At 43.4% G+C, this 23418-nt stretch overlaps 1 protein-coding gene and 1 pseudogene across 1 annotated transcript in view; one reads left to right on the top strand and one right to left on the bottom strand.

Annotated features, from left to right (window-relative positions):
- ptp4a2b (protein tyrosine phosphatase 4A2b) overlaps positions 1-8450 on the top strand; it is a 33810-nt gene extending 25360 nt beyond the window's left edge. Inside the window, exons 2-7 of the mRNA XM_015955959.3 lie at positions 3252-3522; positions 3793-3901; positions 3975-4067; positions 4143-4273; positions 5750-5824; positions 7431-8450. Of these exons, the coding sequence (XP_015811445.1) occupies positions 3518-3522; positions 3793-3901; positions 3975-4067; positions 4143-4273; positions 5750-5824; positions 7431-7542 (525 nt within the window). The 5' untranslated portion in view covers positions 3252-3517 and the 3' untranslated portion in view covers positions 7543-8450. The remainder of the gene's footprint in view (positions 1-3251; positions 3523-3792; positions 3902-3974; positions 4068-4142; positions 4274-5749; positions 5825-7430) is intronic.
- A 2019-nt stretch (positions 8451-10469) lies between these two features.
- Positions 10470-12649, bottom strand: LOC139061650 (piggyBac transposable element-derived protein 4-like; annotated as a pseudogene).
- Positions 12650-23418: the final 10769 nt, after the last annotated feature.

A 23418-nucleotide genomic window follows, 5' to 3' on the forward strand; every position in this document is an offset into this window, starting at 1 on the left:
AAAGTAACAAAACCATTTGAAAGCCACTATTTGTGGATTCTCTGAAAGTTTCCATGGAGTGTGTGACAACTTATTTTATCATTGATCCTATCGTCTAATCTCACAGCTGAAACAAGCATCATTAATAATCTGTGCACAGGAAGCTTACCGATGCTGTAGTAAAACAAAAGGTAGTTTCTTATTAATAAAACCTTGTTGCAGCACTAAAGCATAAAAATGAGATTTTGCATTAATATGCAAAATATTACCATATGAATTGTTTTAGAGCCCTTTTATTGGCAGAATCTGATATTATTTTAGTTCTTACAAAAAATGGGTCCCAACATGGTTTGTGTGGCGTTGCCATAGTGTGACGTCATAGGCACAGATCCCCTGTCCTCTTGTTTGGAAATGGAAAAAATGATCACCCTATATTAAACAAACTGTCCACCCGGGCTTTCGCGCTGCACAGAGACGTTTCGCTGCCAATGACTTTGAACGTCAGTTGAGAGTCAGTCTCATGCAGACTGACCAATGAAGAGAGGGCCTCAAGTTAAGACCCTCTCCTCATTGGTCAGTCCACACGAGGTGGGTCAAAGGTTACTCTGGGCGGGTTACGTGTTGTCAGGCATTCAAGTATTGAGTATATTTACTGCATATTACAGTAAAATATTCTGTATGTGACCACATTATGGTGATCCTTGGGTCGTGATGATGGAGCCCTTGAATATTGTTGCCCAGGGTACAACAAAGTGTTAATCTGGCCCTGGTTCCGCCGTCACATTCCCGCAGAAACTGGTTGATCACACCGGGGCCAGACTACTAGCATGTGGTTTTACAACCACAATGTCCTCGGAAGCAAAAACGCTTTTAAAAGGGAGGGAGGAGTCCTAACTGTTGCTGCAGGCGTGTTGTGTGAGAGTGCAGTTATATACTGGTTAATATATTTTTGGGTTCAGTTGCTTTCATGTGGCCTAATGTGAGTCTATTTGGGATCATTGGAATGATCAGCAGCATTTCTTGATGTGACTTTATGGCAGTTGCCCAGGGCATCATTGCAAGGAGGATGGCATTCATTTACTTTTGTTTTATTTGGTATTTTTTCAGTCATTTTTGGAAATGGTCATCAATTTTGATTAATTCACAGCCTATGTTTAATTACATTTAAAATAAATGTCAACAGATGAGATCAAACAAAACAGATGAGAATTGCCCTTAAGCTGTTTAACTTGGACCAAGCATTTTAGGTCACAGATAGATGTAGCTTAGGGTCTCTGTCTATACACCTTATAAGACAATTTAGGTGATGGCATGTTGTTTTTCTGCTATTGAACTGTTTTCTAATAATGTTGTGTTAAATAAAGTGAAGGAATGAGAGAAATAACTTTTCCCTAGCAGTTTTTAAAAATTTCCCCATGTAATCCGATTAATCGATTAATCGTGTCGAGACCCCGTCCGATTAATCGATTATCCAAATAATCGTTTGTTGCAGCCCTAATGCGCAGAAACAAAAGTTGTCCACTAGATGGGGCTGCCACGTGTATCGCGTTGAGTCACGCCTTTATGTGATTCAAGGTAGTACAGCTTCTTAAAGGGAAATGAACGCTGCCAACCTACTCACGTTTTTTCATTTTTTGATTATCAGATTTATTGACGTGGGAAAAATTATCATAAGAGTCAGAAATTTCGATAACGATAAATTTTCAATTTATTGCCCAGCCCTACTAGAGGAAACTTGTGCTTCCACAACAATGCAGCATAAAGGACTCAGACATGCTAATGTACATCAGGTATTGCACAAGTATTAAACACATACTGAGTATTGCATTGGTGTTATTGTGTACTAGGATAATGCCAGTACCAGTTTAACTGAGGAGTTCTACACTCTTACTGCAGAGAGGATGAATGACCTGCGGTAGCGTTCTGCTTTCAATCTGGGATGTCTCAGTCTGCCACCAAAACAGGCAGAGCGCTGTGATTGGTCCGGGCTAAATGAAACGATGCCATTGGTAGACCTGCTGAGGCTGCAGTGGAGCGTAGCTAGACTGACCTGCAGAGCAAAACGTTTTACTGCTGCTTCAGTCGGTCTAGATGTGTAGACCATAGAAGCGCGGTACGGCTCTTTTGGGTTTTTTAATCATTAGGATGGCTGTAGCCTGATTTAGCCCGGTAGAGCCTCCCTCCTCCAGCTACAGGATCATGGGAACGGGGTGGACCCCATCTCTGCAGGAAGCCGACGTGCTCTTGAGCATGGAACCACCTCTGATACTTTTCGTGTGTGTGTGTGTGTGTGTGTGTGTGTGTGTGTGTGTGTGTGTGTGTGTGTGTCAGAGAGTTGAAAGTCTGCTCTGGGAGGTAAAAAGGGAGCGTGGGACTGAAATGCTGGAGCTTATTGAATCATTGCCCACCCTTTAATCCTCACCTTGTGACTGCTGCCTGTGACACGGTGCTAAAGTCCGAGCCTTTCACCACCCACTACTAGTGTGCATGTAGCCCGTGAGGTGATGGCCTGCCCTCGTCATCCATGTTTCCTCCACCTCGCCCCTCACGCACCTCCCTCTTTGGGCGCTCTGAGACGGTTCCAGCCGGTTTGTGGCGGCCGGGTTTATACTGTCTCACGGAGCCTTCACACACTTCCTGCTGTGCATATTATTAGTTTCCAGTTGGGTGAGAGCTGGTGATTTACAGCGTTGTAATCCAAAGGTGTAGGAATTTTACAGCCGCATTAAGGAAGGCTGAAAAGTAAACACTTACTGATTTCAAATGCTGATACAGACCAGAGTTCAGTTAATAAGTGACATAAATCCATATTTCAGACATTTTTGTTTTAAATAAGCCATGTGAGGGTTTGAGACAGTTCTCATTTGAGCTTTTCTAATGAGGTTTTATTTTGTTATGGTAAACAAGTTTGCCATCTAATGGGCCTGGATGACCAGTGTAAGCGTGTTTGTACCAGATTCTCTCTGAACGTGGTTCTGTCGGGTTCTTTCAGGCTGAGCTAGACCTTCTGTTCAGTGTGACTGCATCGGTTTTACACCTGGTCGTCATTGGAGACCATTCACACTGCTCCTTCAGCACTTTCTCAGTACAAGTTAAACTCTGAAGGAGTATTTACGCAAAAACTCTTGGAATCTTTCAAAGTATCACTGAGAAAATGAGAAACTCTTGTTTGGTCAGCATGGAGCTCAGGCAGCTGTGCTTCATCTGAACCAGAAGTTTTACCGTGTTCATTCTTCATTACTGGCTTTAAGTCTCCCTCTGCTCCTCCACAGGATTTCTGTGTGGACTTCAGCCGTACCTATATGGCGGGTGTGACCAGAGAATTCTGCCAGGCACAGCACCTCACCTCCGTGGAGAAGTGAATCGGCCGCCCCCTGAGAGACTACGCTACCCAGAAACCCCCCTGACTGTGGCTGACTTTGCCTCTAGGATACAGCGTAGTCTTTGGCCCGACAGCCCGGTCCTGTCCCGACCAATACCAAAACATATTTGCTTTCTGCTTTCTCCTTGAACAACCAATCACACACAGCTCTCCTGAATGGGGTAAACTCATTGGATGACTCCTGGATAGTGTCATCTTTATTTTTATTTTTTATTTTTTTTTTTTTACTTCTTTTCCCCACATCCCAGTGTGCTGTGGACAAGTTTGTTTTTGTTGCTCCTGTCTGTGTGCATCATCCCATCGTGAAGACGTGTCCTTCTGACCCATCCTGTTGTCCCTTTTATTTATTCTACCCCTCTCCTAGCAGTCTTCTGAGCCAACAGTTGCTGTTTGTTTTGTAAGAGTATTGTATTGTAATTGTTTTCTTAAAGCCGTCTTGCCAACATGAACCGCCCCGCTGCAGTCGAGATTGCCCACGAGTGCATGAGGTTCCTTATCACCCACAACCCCACCAACGCCACACTCAACAAGTTCACCGAGGTATGTACCTGCGCGTCTTCCTGCATATTCACCTACTGCTGTGTTGGCTAAGAGGCTTTGGTCCTCCTGCCAGGAGCTGAAGAAGTTTGAGGTGAACACTCTGGTCCGAGTTTGTGAAGCCACCTACGACAAGGCTCCTGTAGAGAAGGAGGGGATCCAAGTCCTGGTGAGAGCTGCTCGGGTGCATGGGGACGGCTTTCTACCTTTGCACCAAACTGATTTTTAACGTTCCCTCCTCCAGGACTGGCCTTTCGATGATGGCGCCCCCCCTCCCACGCAGATCGTGGACGACTGGCTGAAGCTGCTGAACACCAAGTTTCGAGAGCACCCCGGCTGCTGCATCGCCGTGCACTGTGTGGCGGGCCTGGGCCGGTACGTTGTGACGACATCATCCAGTAGTCCTCATCTGTCCCCACTGTCCCCAACAGCATGCAGGAGGAACGGGCCTTAATGGTTCCAGGGGTAACAGTGGGTTGGTTCTAACATGAAACCACATTCAGACACTTTGGTATTGAAGAGCTGCTTTAAGTTTGATCAACACAATATTTTGAGTTATTTAGAAAACGCAGTGATTAAATGATGACCCAAGATCGTGTCACCCCTAGTAGCATCCATCCATTATCTGAACCCGCTTGTCCGTCGGTCGTGGGGGGGGGGGGTGGCGGGGTACACCCGGGACAGGGTAACTGTCCATGGCAGATCCTAGTAGCGAAGATGTTTAATTTCATACCGGTTTGAGTCCACATCTGGTCATCTCAGCATCGTGCAGGAGAATCCACCTCGGCCCCTTTCGTCGATCCTCGTGTGTCTGCTTCATGCGGAGCTTCTGTTGGACAGACGCAGGTCAGGTTTGTGTGTGTTCGTATGGCTGACTCCAGCTGGATGTGGTCAGTGAGTTCACTCCGGCTCACAGGAAGCTTCAGAGTGTCGTCCTATCTTCCTGTCGTCTGGCCAGCCTCACCACAAGTGATTACCCGGCATCTCCCACGCTGAGCTTATCACACGCTGGGTTCTCTTCCTGCTTCTTTTGAAATACTTTATCTAATCAGTTTGACTATCAGTGGATCCATGTTGGAACTTCTCTCACCAGAATAAAGGTGACAACTGAGCTCCCAGAGCAGAGTGAGGAGAAGTTATGTTCTATTGCACCAATGTGCAAACAATACAAGCAGAAGCACGTGATGTGGGTGAAGCAGTGTGAAAATGTCTGTCCTGACCACAAGTGCTCAGGGAGCCCATCGCTGCTCTGCAGCTTCCAGCTTTCCGCGTTGCTGCGACATTCCAGAGGCTGGATAATTCCTGGTATTGGTTAAGCAGGTGATCTCTGAACCCATCTGATCTGTGTGACTAAAGGTAGCAAACAGCAGCTGCACTTTACCTTTTGACTTAAAAGAGCAGCTTAATAAAACGTTGGAGCTCAGAAGGAGCCCGTGGTTCTGGAAGCTTCTCTGTTTACTTGTTCTCACTATCGTCCCTCTGGTGAGAAACGAGAAGCTTTACTGTAGCTCACCACAGCTGTGTGCGTGTGCGTGTGTGTGTGTGTGTGTGTGTGCGTGTGTGTGTGTGTGTGTGTGTGTGTGTGTGTGTGTGTGTGTGTGTGTGTGTGTGTGTGTGTGTGTGTGTGTGTGTGTGTGTGTGTGTGTGTGTGTGTGTGTGTGTCAGCAGGACACCTGTGAGCTTGTGGATCCCTGTTGAGTTCCCAGGCCTTTTTCCCAGGTTTAACCACCCCCCTCCCCCCAAACACACCGTATTACTATGGAGTCTCATGAACGTTGGTATCTAATCTACATTTCTCCCTCTCTCCCTCGGTCTACTGGAACCGGCTCGTTGGATCCTTCACCCTCTCAGAGCTCCAGTTCTGGTGGCCTTAGCCCTCATCGAGGGAGGAATGAAGTACGAGGACGCCGTGCAGTTCATAAGGCAGTAAGTTCTCTCCTTAGGTCTTTAGGAGCACCTCACTGAAGAAGAAACGATTTTACATAGCGAGGAGCATCACCAGAACAACAAATAAAATGAGACAATTTGGGAATTTAGAAAATTTTTGCTTAAAAAATGTGAAGGAAGTCATAGTTGAATAAGAAAAGGTGAGGTCAGTCAGATCTGGTAGAAGCAGCAGCAGCATGAAGAGAAGCTGGTGAGGAAGAGGGAACAGGACACCAGCTAAATGAGACTGAAGACACAGGTGCACAGATCTGCTATTATGTGTACTGTAGAGCTGAACTGGATGTGACTTTAAACACAGAGACTGTAAGTTTTTACTCTTGTTTGTTTTCACACTGAAGCCAGAATGTGGCTGCAGCTGAAAGAATCAGACTCCAAACTACAGAAACTCACTGTTTTCATGTTAGAGGCACGAGTCATGTAGCTGTCATCCACTTTTCTCGTCACGTTCGTCTCACTGTGACATTTATTGTGGTGTTCCTCCTTTCAATTCAATTTAAATTCAAAAATACTTCATTAATCCCAGAGGGAAATTGATGATTTCTAACATATGCTAACCAAACAGAGGTGTTCCAGATGCTTGTTGGGAATTGTTTTCAGAGTAAAGTGATCTTTAGTAATTTGAAGAAGGCCTATGAGTTATGGGAGGAACATTTGAATTTTGCGGCAGGGTTCAGATCTTTGGAAGTGAGCTCTGTGAATGGCCTCCTGACTAGACTGATGAGCTAATGGCTAGTGTTTCTGCCATCTTTAAATTAATCTCAAATGTAAAATCAGTTATTGTGGTTGAGAAGCTTGAGCTAGAACATGTTGTGGAGATAAGCCACAGAGCTAGCTACAGCAGCACCAATCTTCATTACTTTTTTGGAAGGATGAGGAACGTTTTATGGCAGTGTAAGGGTTCTAGAAGATCAGTCATGAAGTTTTTTAGATTTATAACTGCAACTGGTCCCATTGTGACTAGTAGTTGGCTCATCAATCAGAGAGAGTCTGTTTCCCTACAAGGTGCTAACTGGCTCCACACTGCCTAGATAATCAATGCCTCTGACTGTAGCTGTCTCTTAATATCTGTCTCTCTGAGACACACACACACGCACGCACGCACGCACACACACACACACACACACACACACACACACACGGAGCACTGCTAGGCTTGAGCTGCACCAGGACAGACGCAGCAGAGCAGTACCAGTCTCCAAAAGCAACACTGCTCACTACCTTTGTTTAATTTAAGGGACACACCACAGACTTCTCCGTGTCTTTTACCCTGCATGTGCTTGGAGATGCGCTCATGACATCACTGCCATCTTCATGCTAATTTTTCGTGCCATATGGAGGCCGCCTTTATGCTCAGTCACATCCGCATTCACAAGTATGTGTGTGATCAACCCGGCCAGGCTGGGGCTGACTGCAGTGAGTGGAGCCTGCCCTAGTGTGGATGAGGCTGTAATCTTTCCACAGACCCATACTTTTAAAGATGTGAGCTGTTCCTTTAAAAATCAAACTTGAGAGGAACCGGTCTAAAGCTGATTAAAGGGCTCTCGTCCATGTGGGATCACTAAAACCTCCTTCTGTCTGTTTGCAGGAAGAGACGTGGAGCCTTCAACTCCAAACAGCTTCTGTACCTCGAGAAATACAGGCCCAAAATGCGTCTGCGGTTCAAAGATACCAACGGCCACAACTGCTGTGTGCAGTAGGCCGCCATCAGTGCATCTGTTTGTAATGCGCATCTAGTCTGGAAACTTCCGACAGGAGGTCATGAAAAACAACATAAAAGCGTGCTATCAGTAATTATTGTGATGATTTGTAACACTGAGTCATGGTTAATTGGTCAGAGAGCGATCTGATGATCAAACATGCGAAACTAGATCTGGGGAACCACCAGCCGAAACAACGAATGGAAGGTCAAAGCACACAGACGGGCCCGGTTCTACTGTCCAACCACGGGCCAGAGTTTTTCCACTTGAGTCCATCCTGTTTCTATTTTTTCTTCTTCTCTCTGTTCTTCATTTCAGTTGTAATCATGGGATAAAACCTTCCATTATGTGAATTTTTATTTTTACACAGATGTGACAAGAACATAAGAAGCATGTTTTTATTTCCACTAATAACTCAAGCAATCGGCCATTTTTTTTAAACATTTAAAAACTTTAAACACACATTGTGTCTTTTTTTTAATTTTATTTTTTGCACAGAACTCTGAAGATTCACCTGAAAATGCAGTAATGTTTTCCTTATACTCCTCGCTTGCTTAAAGTCACTTTGAGTTTAGGGGTTCACTGAGTGTGAATGTCGATATTTATTCACAGGAAACGTGTGGCAGGTAGGAGTTGGGCAGGGGCAAGGACACTTTGTTATCCAATAGTTTTTTTTATTGTTTCAGAGCCATTTTAATCTTGTCAGAGTGCAATAATCAGTCCACCTCAGATCTGCTCATCAGACCCTGCTGAACCTCTCACTCACACACACTCACTCACACACACACACACACACACAGGGCGAAGAAGAATTAAACTGGTCAGTTTTTTATCATTGTTCCCATTTTGAAAACCTCCCCAATTCGTATTGGTTCTTTAAAGATAAATAAATTGAAATAAAAAAAGCATTTTCTGTCTGTGTGTGTTCTGTTTGTTAAAATGTAGATTTAGAAATGTAAAAGGGACCAATTCTGTGTAGATGCCTTCTTGAACAGCCTCTGTTTGGAGAGTTAGTCTAACTGATGAACTAAGGCTAGAGTTCATTTCTGCCACCTTTAAATGACTCCATCTCCAGACTAAAAAAGTTGATTGAAAACTAGTTTCATGGATTTTTATGCAGTTATTTTTTATAGCAAAAACTAAAATGTGGTTTCAGGGTCTTGCAGGAATGTTTAACTTGTATCTGTTAATGGTAAATGGACGGTGGTAACTTTAGTTCTGTGTTTCATCCCAGTTTTCACCACTGCATGTTGTGTCCGGCTAAGACGGCCCTGCTGTGTGCAGTCGGTGTTGAGGTGGGAGAATGTGTGTAAATGTGTGTTTATTGGCTGCAACGGGGGTCTGACTAGCTAAAAGAATGACTCATCCAACTGAACCTGTCCTCAAACAGCATTCTGAACAGCCTCCATTTGGAGAAATGGTGTTTACATCTTAATTAGACGAGCTAACGGCTAGTCCTAGCACTTCCAACATCATAATTTCCTGCCATCTTAAAACTCGACAGCATTTATGGTTGAAGCGTGTGCTGATTTAAAATGGCTAGCGGTGGGGACTTGAGTTACATGACTTAGACTCAAGTCAGACTTGAGTCATTAAGTTTAGGACTTTAAGCTTGAAAAATTGGACTTTTTCAGCAGAGACTCGGGACTTGGCTTGGACTTGAACCTGTTTACTTGAACAGACCTTATACTAACCGATATTGAGCTTTAAACATTTATTATTTCAAAGTTGTTCAAAGTCTTTTCAGGCATCACATAACCGACACGTCTCTGTAGGCTTGTGTGTGAGAGCTGCAATAAAGCCCAAAAATTCAGATTTAGAAGGAAAAAGTTAGCCTAATGCACAAACACGCCAGACGCGGTAAGCACGACGAGGCGCCGTTGAACGGAGTGCGTTTCTAATCGCCACCCTTGTTAACCTACGCTCGGTCACATCGGCTACGAAGCGCCTCATAGGCTCGCGCCATGCAGCGATCGTTTCGATCAGCTCAAATTTTTTCGTGAGCTGTCAATTCTGGAAGGAAGTCAAGCCAAAGCAGAAAATAAAAGAACATTTCCAAAATAAAACTGCGATAGATAAATGTGATCATTTTTGTGTATCTAAACAGACTAGAGAGATGAAAATGAACAAACCCAACAGGCAGTTTTTACAGCAAGAGATGTATTTAATAGAAGTGAATACAAACAAACAGCAGCAGGATCAGCACAGTTTCCGTTGTCAGCAAGTGGGGCAAACTGGTTACACACACACACACACATGTTTACGGCAGTTTGGCTTTATATCTATGCGGTTTTTGTCATATTTTAAATCCTCTTACCAAGCACATCCAAGAGTAACGAGCTCAGGATTGTCTGTTTAGCTCAGGAAGCGAGTTAATTATTATTGCTTCCAGCCGACAGAACTTTTGGCACGGTACAACAATCGAGCAAACAGCCTTTTTATACGACATCTGAAAATAAACTCGGTACTGTTTACTTGTTTAGAACGTGGAGCATTAAAGTTTATTCACAGATGTCCAGCACGTGCTGGTCGAGTGCGAGACATGAATCATTGGCCATAGTCGCGCCAGCCAGAGGAAGAAAATGCTGAAAGACTGGGGAGATGCACATGCAGCGTTGTTTATTTTGAAATTTGAAATTTCAGACTTGGGACTTGACTTGCAACTTGCCTGTCTTGACTTGGTCCGACCTCTGAAGGTGGCATAGCTACTTGTATGCTGGCTGAGTTCAGAGTTGTCTTTAGCTCATCAGTCCGAAAGGACACTAGCCATTTCTCTGAACAGAGGCTGTTCAGGACACCCCCAGCTGGGCTGGGCTGGCTGAAAGGCCTAATGCCAGCCTAGTGGGGGTGCTTCAGATTTAACCCTTGTATTATGTTGAAAAAAAATCACATTGGTTATGTTGCGGGTCATTTTGACCCACCCTGTCTAAATTCACTTAGAACTGTAAAAAAAACTGCAATAAAACAGGAACTTTATTTTCCATTAGAAAAAACATTTAAAACACAGACACACAATAAAGTTTGAATATCCAGAACTATTTGTAAGAACTAGTTAGTAAAAGTTTTCCTTCTTTACAAACACTTATTTTTCTCAGATTTTCAATGTTCAACATTTTCAGTGTTGTCCACATGATGGACAGAGTGTAACTGTGTGCTTTCTGCAAATGCACTTCTTGCACTTCTCACAAACGGTGCTTGTTTTAATGTCTTATCGTGAGGGACAGACCTGGCATCTTTTTCGTTTCTTTGCACCTGTATCCACTGGATTCATTGTACATTGGTCAGATGATGCAGACCTGACGTTTTCAATGAGAGCTGCTGCTGCTGGGGATCGAGCTGGTCTGGCTCGCCTCTGGATCTCGGGGGTGACAAGACTTTTTCCCAGTTCTTCCAGGAAAAGCCGACGTCGGTACAGTTTGCCGACATTCCAATGTTGGTTGATTTCAGTCCACAGGACAAAGGCACTGTAAGCTGACACATCCACAATGTTGTAGAAAATCACCAAGGGCCAACGAGCTGTTTTGCGCTGGCAGCTGTATGTTGCTGTGACTTTGTCAAGATTGTCTACTCCTCCTTTGGTGGAGTTGTAGTCCAGGATCATTTGTGGTTTTTTGTCTTCTCTTGTGCTCAGAGATGCATCTGTGTGCATTGTGCTCATGACAAGAACATTTTTGTTTTTCTTTGGGCAGTATGAAACAACTGTTGCTTTCTCGGTGAAAACAAATTTTGAGGAATGTGGAGGTCTTCCCTGCATCTTCAGAATTTCACTGGGAAGTTCTGGTTTATTTTTCCTGATTGTTCCCAACATAGTGAGCTTTCTTTTCTGAAGTTCATCTCCAAGCCAGTAGGATGTAAAGAAGTTGTCACAGGTGATGTTATGCCCTTGCAGCCCTTCACTCATCTGCAGCACCACACGCATCCCCTGATTCTTCTCAGATGCCTCTCCAGGTAGCTTTCCGGTGTACACCTGCATATTCCATGCATAGCTAGATTTAGCATCACAAGCTGCCCATATTTTGATGCCATACTTGGCCGGCTTGTTGGGCATATACTGTCGGAAAGGACAGCGGCCCCTGAATGGAACAAGGCGCTCATCTACAGTCACATGGGGACCAGGGTTGTACAACAAAGGTAGAATCTCCACCCATTTATCCCATACATCTCTGATTGCAGCAAGTTTGTCTCTTTCACAGTGACTGGCTCTGGTTTCACGGTTGTCAAATCGGATCACACGAGATATCTTGTGAAATGTCTCAAGAGACATTGTTGCACGAAAGATCGGCCTTCCATTCTCTTCATTCCATAGACTTGCATTTGCTTCTCCCTTTGACCTGTATACTCCAGCTAATACCAGGATTCCAATATAAGCATGCAAGTCAGTCAGATCCATGGGCTTCCATTTCTGTTGAAATACACGCCTCCCCTCCAAGTTAGTCATGTCCAGTATAATCTTTTCTATTGGAGAGGGTATGAAGAGATGAAATGCTGAATGGATATTATCAACTCGTGTGACTGCAAATCTTGTAGGACCAGGTGTCATTTTGATGACATTAGCAGATGACAGTCTGCCTCGACTTCGGTGTGGTGATGTTGACCATTTTATTTTACCATCTTTAGATGTCCATGCCCCCTCTGTAGATGATGATTGCTGCATTCCTTGGTTTTCACTTGATGAAGCGATGACAGAAGACTCCTCTTTAGAATCCTCATCGGAAAATTGGTAGTCTGGATCATCAGTAACATTGTCCTCAGCCTCTGAAAAATCCTCTGTCTCTGAAACATCTTCTTCGTCATTGCTATCCCAGTTAAAAAGCTGAGATAAAGCTTCTTCAGCTGTCAACCTTCTAGAGCTCATTTTTGGTGTGTTGAAATCACATGACATCAGTTACAAGAACAGGGCAGAAAAAGTTTCTCGCGCACACACCTGGGCCTCTGGGTGTGAATGTATATTCAGAAGCAATCACAACATAGCACATCAAAGAGTCATGTTTATTTTTGTTCTGAACAGCTTTTTACTCACATTAAAGTGTGTGGGTCAAAATGACCCGCAACATCATTTTTGTATACAAAAACTGCTAAGACTTCCCAGGACACATCAAAGTGTCCATATTTCTCATACCAGTTCATGACCCCAGATAAGAAAAAGTCATAAAGTTTCATTAAGAAAAATAGAAGATGATCAGCGCTATGGTCAACACAAAAACTGGAACGGGTCAAATTGACCCGTAACATAATAAGAAGGTTAAACATCTATTTGGAGGTGCTGGTTCCCCTCCTCAAGTAGCATGTGTTCAGACTTTTGGGATGTTTCTCTGTTCACTACACCAACATTTTAGTAGTTCTTGTCCTCCCAGCAGCACATATCTCAGATAGTAGTTGCTCATCACGTCAAGCTGCCCTTCATGTACCCGTGACTCAGCACCACGTGGAAAGCACAGGACTCTGTGGTACTGAGAAATGACTCACACCCCTCAACTGTAGATCACGACTCCTGCAGCACAGGAACCAGCCCCAGGTGCACCCCCTGCTGGTCGGTTCGTGCCACAGCTGTAGGAAACTTCCTGTTCAATCATCACAGAAGCAGTGAAGTTTTTCTAATCCGATAATAAAAGTTCATTAAAGGAAGACTGAAACGAGGAGCGAACTGTGACAGATCCGGCTCTGCCAGGAAGTCCTCGCTGCAGCGGAGCCACAAATGGGCTCACATGAGTTATCAGATCAGAGCCTGCTTTGAATAAAATAAACACCACTTGCCAAGTCACACCAGATTTGCATTCAACTTGTTTTTCATTGTTTCAGTTGTTGTTTAACAAGTTCTGTTGTAAAGTAACAAGTGAGTTGTAGCCTAGCAGAGTTGGAACTGGGTGTGTGAGACTTCTGGGAGGAGTGACTTCATCCAGACTCCAAAAACCTTCCCCTGTGACGCGTCAAAGCCATAGAACGGCTCTATTTTTAGGTGTTGCCAGAACGGATTGTTGATAATCAACGAAGCAGGAGAGTTGAGCTCTTTTTCTTACAACTCATGAAGATTAATATCTTTCTTTGTGAGTCACAATCTCCATCATAAGCTATAATGGATATGAGTCAGTGTGCATTCGTGAGTCAAGATCATGATGCTGACACGTGGCGGTGCGCTGAGCTCCTGGGATTGTGGTTCTGCCTCAGGCTGGTGGTGGTTGTGCTGCAGAACACCTGTCACACCATCAGGGACCTACGTCTGAGTGCTATACCATATTTACTTGTAAAGCACATTTAACCACAGGGTCAGCTGACCAAAGGCAAAGAAGGGGCAGCAGAACTAGCAAGAATACTACAAGGTTAAACCCCCCCCCAATAATGAGTCAGAACAAAACGCCTAAAACCCGAGCATAGAGCAAGGCAGCATGACGTACATAGCACAGGTGAGCCAAACAGTTGCAGTAGGGGTAAGGCAAAAGCAACAGATGATTAAAATAAACAAAGCCAAGGACACACCCAGTAGCACGGCTGAAAACCGATTTGAAGAGACGTGACTTCAGCTTTTATTTGAAATGTACAAATGTCAAAGCCAGGTGCACATCCAGCTTAGGAGTGGCAAAGGTGAATGCCCACTCATCACCGGATGTGCATTTCATTTTAGGAGTCCAGAGCAAGTGATGATCTGCACTCAGTAGGACACAAGGAGCCAGTGTGGATCAGCCAAGGTGGGATTGGAACGGCATCGTCTGTATTTGTAAGGAATCGTGCAGCTGCATTTTGGACTTTCTGTCAGCGGTTAACAGAGGATGCATTTATACTAATAAGGACTGACTTTGCATAGTCAAGTCTTGAGGTGATAAATGCATGAAGATTCTCCATGTGGTCTCTTAAGGGTGGGGTCCAATGTTGCAGTTGGCAAAGGACCTCAGAGTGTCAGAGTCACTGACCCCGAAGCTGGTCACACAGGAGGTTCAGAAGAAGAGTAGCAGATGCACGCAGGTTATTCATTTAGACTAAAGAAAATGTCTCAGTCTTATTATTTATTAAACCGCAGAAGATTGGAAGGAAGCCAGGCCTTAATTTCACAGACAGTTGAGAAGCAGAATAATGGAGCCAGTGTGATCTAAGGCGAGGTCAATCAGACATCATCAGCGTAGAAGTGATGGTGCAGACCGTGTTTTCTAAAATATTGCAAAGAGCGAGGATATCGACCTTTGTCAGAAACTCGTAATTTTTCTAACCATGTCATATTTCCGACAAAAACACATACAGTCGTGGACAAATGATGTTATTTTAAAGAGTAAAATAATAAATTCTAGAAATAAATAACATGATAAATTTTAAGCAGAAGAAAGGCTTTTCCAGGTAAATGACTTCCCACTTCTGCTTTCAACTGCCCTCCATGTTTGCCAGAGGTTTGAGAGATGGCAATTTTCAAACAGACATTCCTGACGTTCCGTGCAGACCAGAGCACTCTTAACACACCACAAAAGGTAGGATTATCCAATAAGATTATCTTTAGAGCCGTTACGGTGATGGGACACTGCCTTGAGCTTGTTGGATGGGGAGGAGCTGGTCTAAAGACGCCGTGATTATCCTGCTGAGTGAATCGGTCTCAAGAGGTCACTGAAGATGGGTCTGAAGTTCATCTCATTAAAACACCAAGCCAACGTCTTCAGATCAGAGCCCAAACTCAACTTCCATATTTACTTTAAATGAGCGACGAGATGTAGGCCAAAAGGCTCCGATTCCTCCACAGGAAGGCCTTGATCTCTGGCAGCATCGCGTTCCTGCAGAGCCCATCCAGGCCGCTCCACTGAGCCGTCAGCCTCCAGTGAAATATGGTCCCTTTAAAAATGCATGTTCGCTCCTGGCTTTGTATCTTTAATGAGGTGTGTCTGAAATATTTGATAGCCTTGCACTCATTTGAAAAACAAATACATTTATTTCCATTAATATTTGATACGGAAATGAATATATGTAAAACACATACATTAATTAGTCTGTTTTGATCAATTGTCTCTGTCAAACGCAGAGCGCTGTGTTTCCGCACCGCGACTCCCCACAGGCTACGCTGCTGCAGCGCCGTCGCTGCAGAACAAAAGCATTTAACTTTCAAAGTGGGACTTAACGTTTCCTAAGCTCGTGCTCACGCAACAAAATGATCTGTTCAGCCAGCGGTGAGGCAGATTTGTTAAATAACTGCCACAGCGTGTTCAAGTTTGCTCATCTTTTGCACGTAGAGAGCAGAATTCACTCTAAAGCCGGCCATGCTGCAGCGTTCCAGGTTAGAGGTGACTCCTGGCTTTTCTTCTACATTTTAGATGATTTTGTCTCTGCTTTTTCACTTTTCCGATTAACAATTTAGAAAAATAAAGAATCTCAGCTAAGAGCTCGGCTGTGCTGTATATTTAGACGTTATTAAATTCCCAGCATCGTAACGCTCTCACGTGGACGTTTTAGTTTTAATGATGTTTTGATTTGAACGCCTCATCCTCCGACCTCCATCCATCAGCCTCCTGAGGCGCTACGTTCATGTTTATTTAATACTCTATGACAGCTGATCTCAGGCGTTCCTTCTTTGTGTGTTTTAGACACAATAGGATGTTTGTGGGTTGATTTTTCTGGTGATTATCTGTATCGGAAACATTTCCTATAGCCACCTAAAGCAGCACAGGGCCAAGCAACAATCATCAGAGCTCTTCCTATTACGAAACGTTTGAGAGTTTTTGTACTTTGTAGCTATTTAAACACCGTCTGTAATGTGTTAGGGCTGCATGCTGCCTTTCAGCAGTAAGCTCCTGGTTTAGAGCTGGGGCCTTTCGGTGTGAAGTCTGCTTGTTTTCTTTGTGGTACTTTGGTTTCCTCCTACAGACCAAACACGCGCATGTTGGGATTGTTGTGACCTCTATCTGGTCTTGTGGTGGACTGGTGACCAGTTCATACCCACCTTTCACCCAGTGGCCTAACCATGCTGGATGGTGAAGACTTGTGCAAACATATCACCATTACAGACGAGCATATAGTCTGTTGTAATCCTCATCACGCAGAAAGACTTAGCTGTCCCTTCTTAAACTCGGCAAACACCACCATTTCTTTAGAAATGTCCTTCTGGTACTTTGTGAGCGGTGGCTAAGGACAAAAGTCTGAGGCTTGGAGTGAAAGTTGTTGGTAGTTGGGGTAATTTTTGATGAGTGGCTGCACAGTGATGCAGTTTCTAGCCTTGCAGCAAAGTCTGACATCCAGGTCAGAGCTTTCTGAGTGAAGTTACTCATTTTCACTTAGTTTTCCCTATACTGAAAAAAAGTGCATGTTTTGGGATTTAGGTGGTTGTAAACGCACAGTAGGTGTGTGAGTGTATGGCCTCTCATCACCAGTGAGTGCACGTTTGGGTAGTTACGCAGGAGTTCACATTTTTGCAGATTATAACATTTTTGTTCAAAACATACAATTTAATAAAATAGTGAATGTTTTAGTTTAGACAATGACTTTTGAAGAATAGTTTCTTTGCCTCCCTTACATTTGTGTCTTTGAATTAAGAGTGTTAATGTCTGCTGGTGTACAGAAATATTCTCATTTGACTCATGAACATTCCTTCCTCTTTACCTCTTTACCTGAGCAACATCTAAGCCCGACATCATAGTCAAAGGAACCTCCTTTGGTTCTCTTACCTACTAAAGAAGGTGTATTCTGCCTGTTCTCCACCAGATGACAGTATAAACCTGTCTGAGCAGGACTGTAATCCACTAAGCGGCCACCAGGGGGCAGTGGAAACACACCAACGGCTCCTGTGCCACTTGTGGGCTGCATTGTGGGTAAACTGTGATGTATTCTCACTGGCAGCCACTCGGACAGCCCCGCTCTGGTGAGTCACTCTGCCACTGTATTCAGGACATGTGGATTCAGCTGCAGAGGCCACGCCGTAATTAATAACCACATATTTGTGTTTGTTTGTGAAACAAGCAGAGGGGGGTTAACCTCACTGACAGAAGCTGGCGGCACGTGGATGTGTTCCTTCACTGTTTTATTCTTTTCATACGCCTCAGCTGACTCTCATGTTGTTTCTAACAGAAATGCTTGACATGGATCTTGGGTGTCGTGCCAAAATAACAGAAAGGGACAGTTGCTTTAAAAAAAGACGAGGTTTATGTTTAAAAGCATATTTTATACGGTGCAGTTTGGCAAAGAACAGCTCCATGAGGGTGAATCTCATTGTGCCCTTGGCTTCATTGCAGGGCACTGAGCCAACGCTGATGAGGATGAGTAGATGGTGAATGACAGGCGAAGATGCTGCCCGTCAATCAGCAGGGCTGTCTGTCCCCGTCTCCTTCACTCTCTGTGGGAAAGATGAGTGTCATATCCCCCCCCCCCCCCCCCGGAATCACACCACTCTTCCATCCATCTTTCCTTCACCAAGTCCTCACCCCATTCTGCTGGCCACAAAGTCTAATTTAATTATTTTCTTCCTCTCTTTAGCCATTTGTTTGTCCATCACCCTCCTTTAGTTACATCTGCTGCTTCCTGTTCCACCTTCCTCCTGTAAAACTTTCATATGGAGTCCAACAAAGGTCAGAAGTAAAACTAATTGTGATGGTTCCCTTAGTTTAGTGACAGTGGCGGCTGGTGAAAAATATTTTTGGTGGGGCTGTGCTATTTTTAATTTTTAAACAAACTTGTGCTTTCTGAGCTTTGTGCACAACTTCACTATTTCCTGAATTAAGCACAGCTCTTTTATTTCCTGTCTTACATCATTGGACAAACTGATTAATCCAGGTGTGTTTGACTATTGGCACGCTGCCTTGCGGACCAAGGTTGAAAAATACTGCATTAAATTGCACATAAAATAACACTACCATAAATGGTAAATAGGCAATGCAAGAGGCAAGTAACAAAAACATTTTGTTTAATTTCAACATTTGAGTGAACACGAAAAATTATGAGCAGGTCACTGTTACAGTAATGGTAGTAAACACCACTTAGACAAAATGCCAGAAATTTACACTGTTAAATATTTCTGGAGTGTTGTGCCAAGGTCAACTTTATACAAAGATCAAGTGGATGCATTTGTGTGTGTGTGATACCTCATTTGTACAGAAATTTTGCCCTTCTGTCCTTCTGAGTGGCAAAGCTCTCGATGAGTTTTTTATTGAAGTCAGGAATGTTTGTGACAAGCTTGTTTTCCATGGAGAGCATGGCAAGAGCATTCAGCCCATCCTGTGTCATGGTGTTCCTCAAGGAAAGTCTTAATCCTCTTTAAAGTAGATAAATAAAAAAAAAAACAACAGATAAGTACTGTAACGGAATTGAAGTGATGGAACTATCTAGAGTGGTATTTTAATACACTGTAAGTAGATCACTTTTTATAAACAGAAGAATAGGCTGTTTTTATCATCAGGGAGTTTAATTAAACACTCTGTATTGACTTTGAGACAAGAAAAGAGAGAGAGAGATGGGATCATTTGAGAATCTTTAATTTCTTAATTATAAATTCTAAACAATCTACCAGGACTAACTCTGTGATGGATGAAAATGGATTTGGATGTTGTGTTGGTGTGTGTGTGTGTGTGTGTGTGTGTGTGGTTGGTTCAGACTCCTTAGGCTGACGTCATTGAATCTGGTAGTCTTTGTTATGACTAGAGATCACGAGGCTTATAAAGTGATGACATGAGCTGCTATTTTGCCGTGTACGTACCCAGTGGGGGGCCTCCCAGGTAGATCAGGAAATGCCAGGTCTGGAGACCTCGGATGTGCGCTGGAGCTGTCGGAGCAGCGGTCGCAGCGTTTCAAAGCCCGTCTGAAGGGTCGACCCCGGTACCAATCGGTGGCGTCAGCAGGTGCTCTTATTTTGAAAGGATGTCGTCTGGTTGTTAAACGACGAAAATCTCCAACTTCACAGCTCTTAGTTTAAAGAAGAAAACACATCTGGCCAGGCTGTGCTTTCTTTAGGATGACGGTGAATAGAACTGAAGTCAAAATGGAACTGAGCTTAAAATGGCGTTGCCTTGTTTTATATCTCTGAATTGTTTTAAGTTTCAGTAAACGGGATTGGACACTTTAAGTCAACAAGCCAGATTCTCCTGCGGCAGCCGAAAGCTCTGATTGGTTGGAACAACGTGTCATGCGTTTCTATGGAGATGAGGATCAGTCTGTCTGTGCAGTAGTCCTGTTTTCATTAAACACAAATCATGACATATTTATTTCACAGATCATTCACTTGATTATTATTGATCAACATCTGTTTTGCTTAATTTTTTTAATCACAAATAAAGTACTTTGATTAAGTAAAAGCGTTCTTCTTCTCCTTCGGACTCTTGTCCTAGAATGTAAACAGTCTGAGGAACACCCGACCTTGGCTTTTATACACGGGTGTTACTGTGCACAGGGGGCAGCTGTGTGGAGCTGAAAATGATGAACTTCATAACCTTACAGTACTTAGTAAACACTTTCATAGGAAATAATGTCATCAGTACCCTCTTACAAATGTCATATTTCCTAGTTTTTGGGACAATAAAACATTTCTGATTCTCAATCAGATGTTTTTACATTTGAGGTAAAAACATCTAATTGAGAATCAGAAATGTTTAATTGTCCCAAATGCTGGGAAATTTGTTTGCTGCAGCAGAAGTGTAACAAGTAAAATGGAATCAGATTGATGTATGTACAAATTTACATGAAATACACATTTACATGATTAAATATGTATAATAAGTATGCGTGTTGAAATGAGTTTTTACAGTTATTGCACATTAAACATGTTATTAAACAAATGTCCCGGTTTGTGGGACAACCAAGGATTTCTGATTCTGATTGTCTTGCTCACAGTAATGTAATGTACAGCTTACCTCTGCACCCAGCTGCTGTTGTTCTCCCTGTCCAAACGTCCTCCGTTTCCCTCGTCGAGCTGCATGGCAATGTTAGCTCTGCCTAGCATGGCTAGCTTCACCGTGTTGTTGTCCATGTGTGCCCGGGATGACTCGTGTTTCTTCACCTTTAGTCGAGACTCTCCGAGTTCTACCGAACACCAACGAAAGCCTTTGGCGGTAGCTCTATCGCCCATCATGCTTCTGAAACAACGTCGACGCTGATTCCCATTCCTACCGTTTGATTTTCTTGTCAGCAATTGGCCGACTGGTCCAGTTCTGTTTGGGCGATTGAAACGCAGCCCACAGCCTTTCTGTCGCCTCCACAGCTCGGCAGAGAGCTTCTGACCAATATATGTATATATATATGATTTGTTTTTGTTACAAAACACACAATTAACTTAGAATATGTGATTAGTGTTAATTTTATTTATTTATTTTTTTAAATAAAAATTAAAAATACTGGAGAAAACTGGGAGGGCGACGCCCTATCACCCTCTACTGGCCAGCCGTCACTGTTTAGTGAACTATACACGATGTTTAAGTGCAGCAGAGGAGCTGGTGAGGAGATTTTTACAGGTAAACAGAAGTCAGCAAAACACTAAGGGTTTGGGAACGGGATCCTTTTATCCAGCGGGACAGGCTGAGGATTCTAATTTTACTAATGTGTGACTCAAGCAACATGTTTATAAGGTATTAAAGAGTAGGTACGATCCAGAGGAATCACCCATTATGAAAATGCTTCTTCCTTTTTTTTTATTTCAACAGAACCACAAACCTTCACTGGCTTTAACTAAAGAGAGACTTGTGAGCACCTTGTTCCTGGGAAGGTTTGTTGAGCTAAACAGGTTTGGGATCATTCAGTGTCTAAAAGCACTTAGTTTAATCTCGAGTGTCAGTTTCTGAATCTCAAAAGTATTACAAGGTAAAGTTACACTGACAGCAGAGTGAATCTGTTTAGACGTGTTTCCGCTATCGCAGCTTCAGTGTGATTGTTTTCAAAACGTCCCATCAAGCATGTCTCCATTTCACCGGGGCGGCCGAACGGGCCTTTTTCAGGATCCTACAGAGCACCTGAACAGGTACTCGGAAAGGCCTGGCTGAGCAGAACTTTTGGTTACCTCATGCTGATTGGTTGTAACTCAGTAGAAAATGACATCAGCAGACATCGCCCCAAACTACCAACATTAGTAAAATTAGAAGATTTGCTTGTGAAGCAGAATGGAAGTGAAAGGAAATACGCACTGTTACCAGTGTTGGCAGCAACAGCCTTTAGGCATGGAGTAATGGAGTAATCTAATTAATTACTGTTAATTACTTTTCCCTTTGTAGCAACACGTTACCTTTACTGGGCATGTCAAGTGGCGCGTCACTACAATGTGGCTGAGTACAGCGCAGAGCTGTCAGGCTTTCTAACAGTCACACCAGTGATGTGTGTCATCAGCAACATGGCTCCTCTCCCACACCCTCCATCCTGCTCCACGCCGCTAACAAACAGAAAATGTTAACACACACACACACACACACACACACACACACACACACACACACACACACACACACACACACACACACACACACACACACACACACACACACACACGCCTCGAAATTTGAAATGTTCATTCCAGATGGTAAAAATCAGATATTATAGAACACAACTGCATCATAGAACATAAAAGTTACTTTGCTATATACTTAATGACTTTTACAATGTGGTAACTGGGTAACTAACTCATTCACTTTTTTAATGTAAGATGTCGTTCCCAAACTCCTAGCATCTAAAAACAAAGCATTCACTGGGCTTTATTGTCTTACAGAGCACCATTAAAAAACAACGCTTCTTCTGGTCATTGAACGCCACATTTAACATCATACAGCAGCTCTCCTGGTCCTCTGAATGTGGATTAAAGTGCCCTACTTTGATATAATAAAAGTTTTATTGTTAATCTGGACTCTTTCGGCGCTGATCAGTGACATCACTCCCCGCTGAAGCAATCGCGATATGTTGATGTCTGTGGAAAGTCCTAAAAGAGCTGAATTTGTATGGAGACAGCTGAGAGGACCGGACCACTGTATCTCACGGTCTACTTCCGCCCCCCAGAAATGACCCCCAGAGGCTCCAACAATAGAACCATGTCTATGAGCCACACGCTCAAAATGAAAAGAACTTTCTATTTTGGGAACTCCCATCTGAATTCAAGTCACAGCCAAGAGAGATTCTAGCTAATAATGAGCAACATTCATTGACAGATTCCTAAAGATATACTACCAATAGATTGGTTTCCTCTTGGCACTTGTTGAACGCCATACTTTTGTTATGAAGATGGGGGAAAATAAAAACGGCAGAAAAAGAGAAGATGGTGCCATTTACCTTGCTGTTCCTTGTTTCTTCACATGAGCCTTCAACTGGTTACACTCAAAACATTTAATTTTGTTTTTTAATGCACTTGTCAACCACGTCAGCAGCTCCAAACCAGCCACGAAAGGCCAATCTGTGCAGGAACAACATGTGTTAAGAGGCTGTTTTAAACAACACTGCAACTAATTGGCTGTGTTTGAGCTCTCTATTCATTAGCCGTTGTCACAACATTCGAGCAGACAGGCGTATCCATCCCTTGCTGTTGTTTTTCTCTCTGCATGACTTTTGCTCTATCCCGCTCTGATTCCACGGAGGAGTCTTGTGTCAGCTGAGCGTCTCTTCCACTTTGGCACGGATCTGATTGGCTTTGGAAGCTAATGCACAAAGAAAAACTGCAGCACACAGACACGGGCTGCATGCTTGCTTCCTAATTAGCAACAATTCGTCTCCCACCTGTGAAGACGTGAAACGTGGGCAGATTGGTTCTGACCTCTTGATTTAGGTGCGTGCTCACATTCTCACACAGATGAGCCAGAATTAAAACCAATAACAGATGGAGTAAATACATCATTAATCAATTTAAATTTAAAATACCAAAAAAGAAAGAAACATAAACAGATTTTTTCCCCATGCAAGTTCCCATAGCAATACATAATGAAACCATGGAAATATATGATGATCTGGAACAAGGGTTTG

The sequence above is a fragment of the Nothobranchius furzeri genome, chromosome 11 (genome assembly GCF_043380555.1).
Source record: "Nothobranchius furzeri strain GRZ-AD chromosome 11, NfurGRZ-RIMD1, whole genome shotgun sequence".
Taxonomy (NCBI): domain Eukaryota; kingdom Metazoa; phylum Chordata; class Actinopteri; order Cyprinodontiformes; family Nothobranchiidae; genus Nothobranchius; species Nothobranchius furzeri.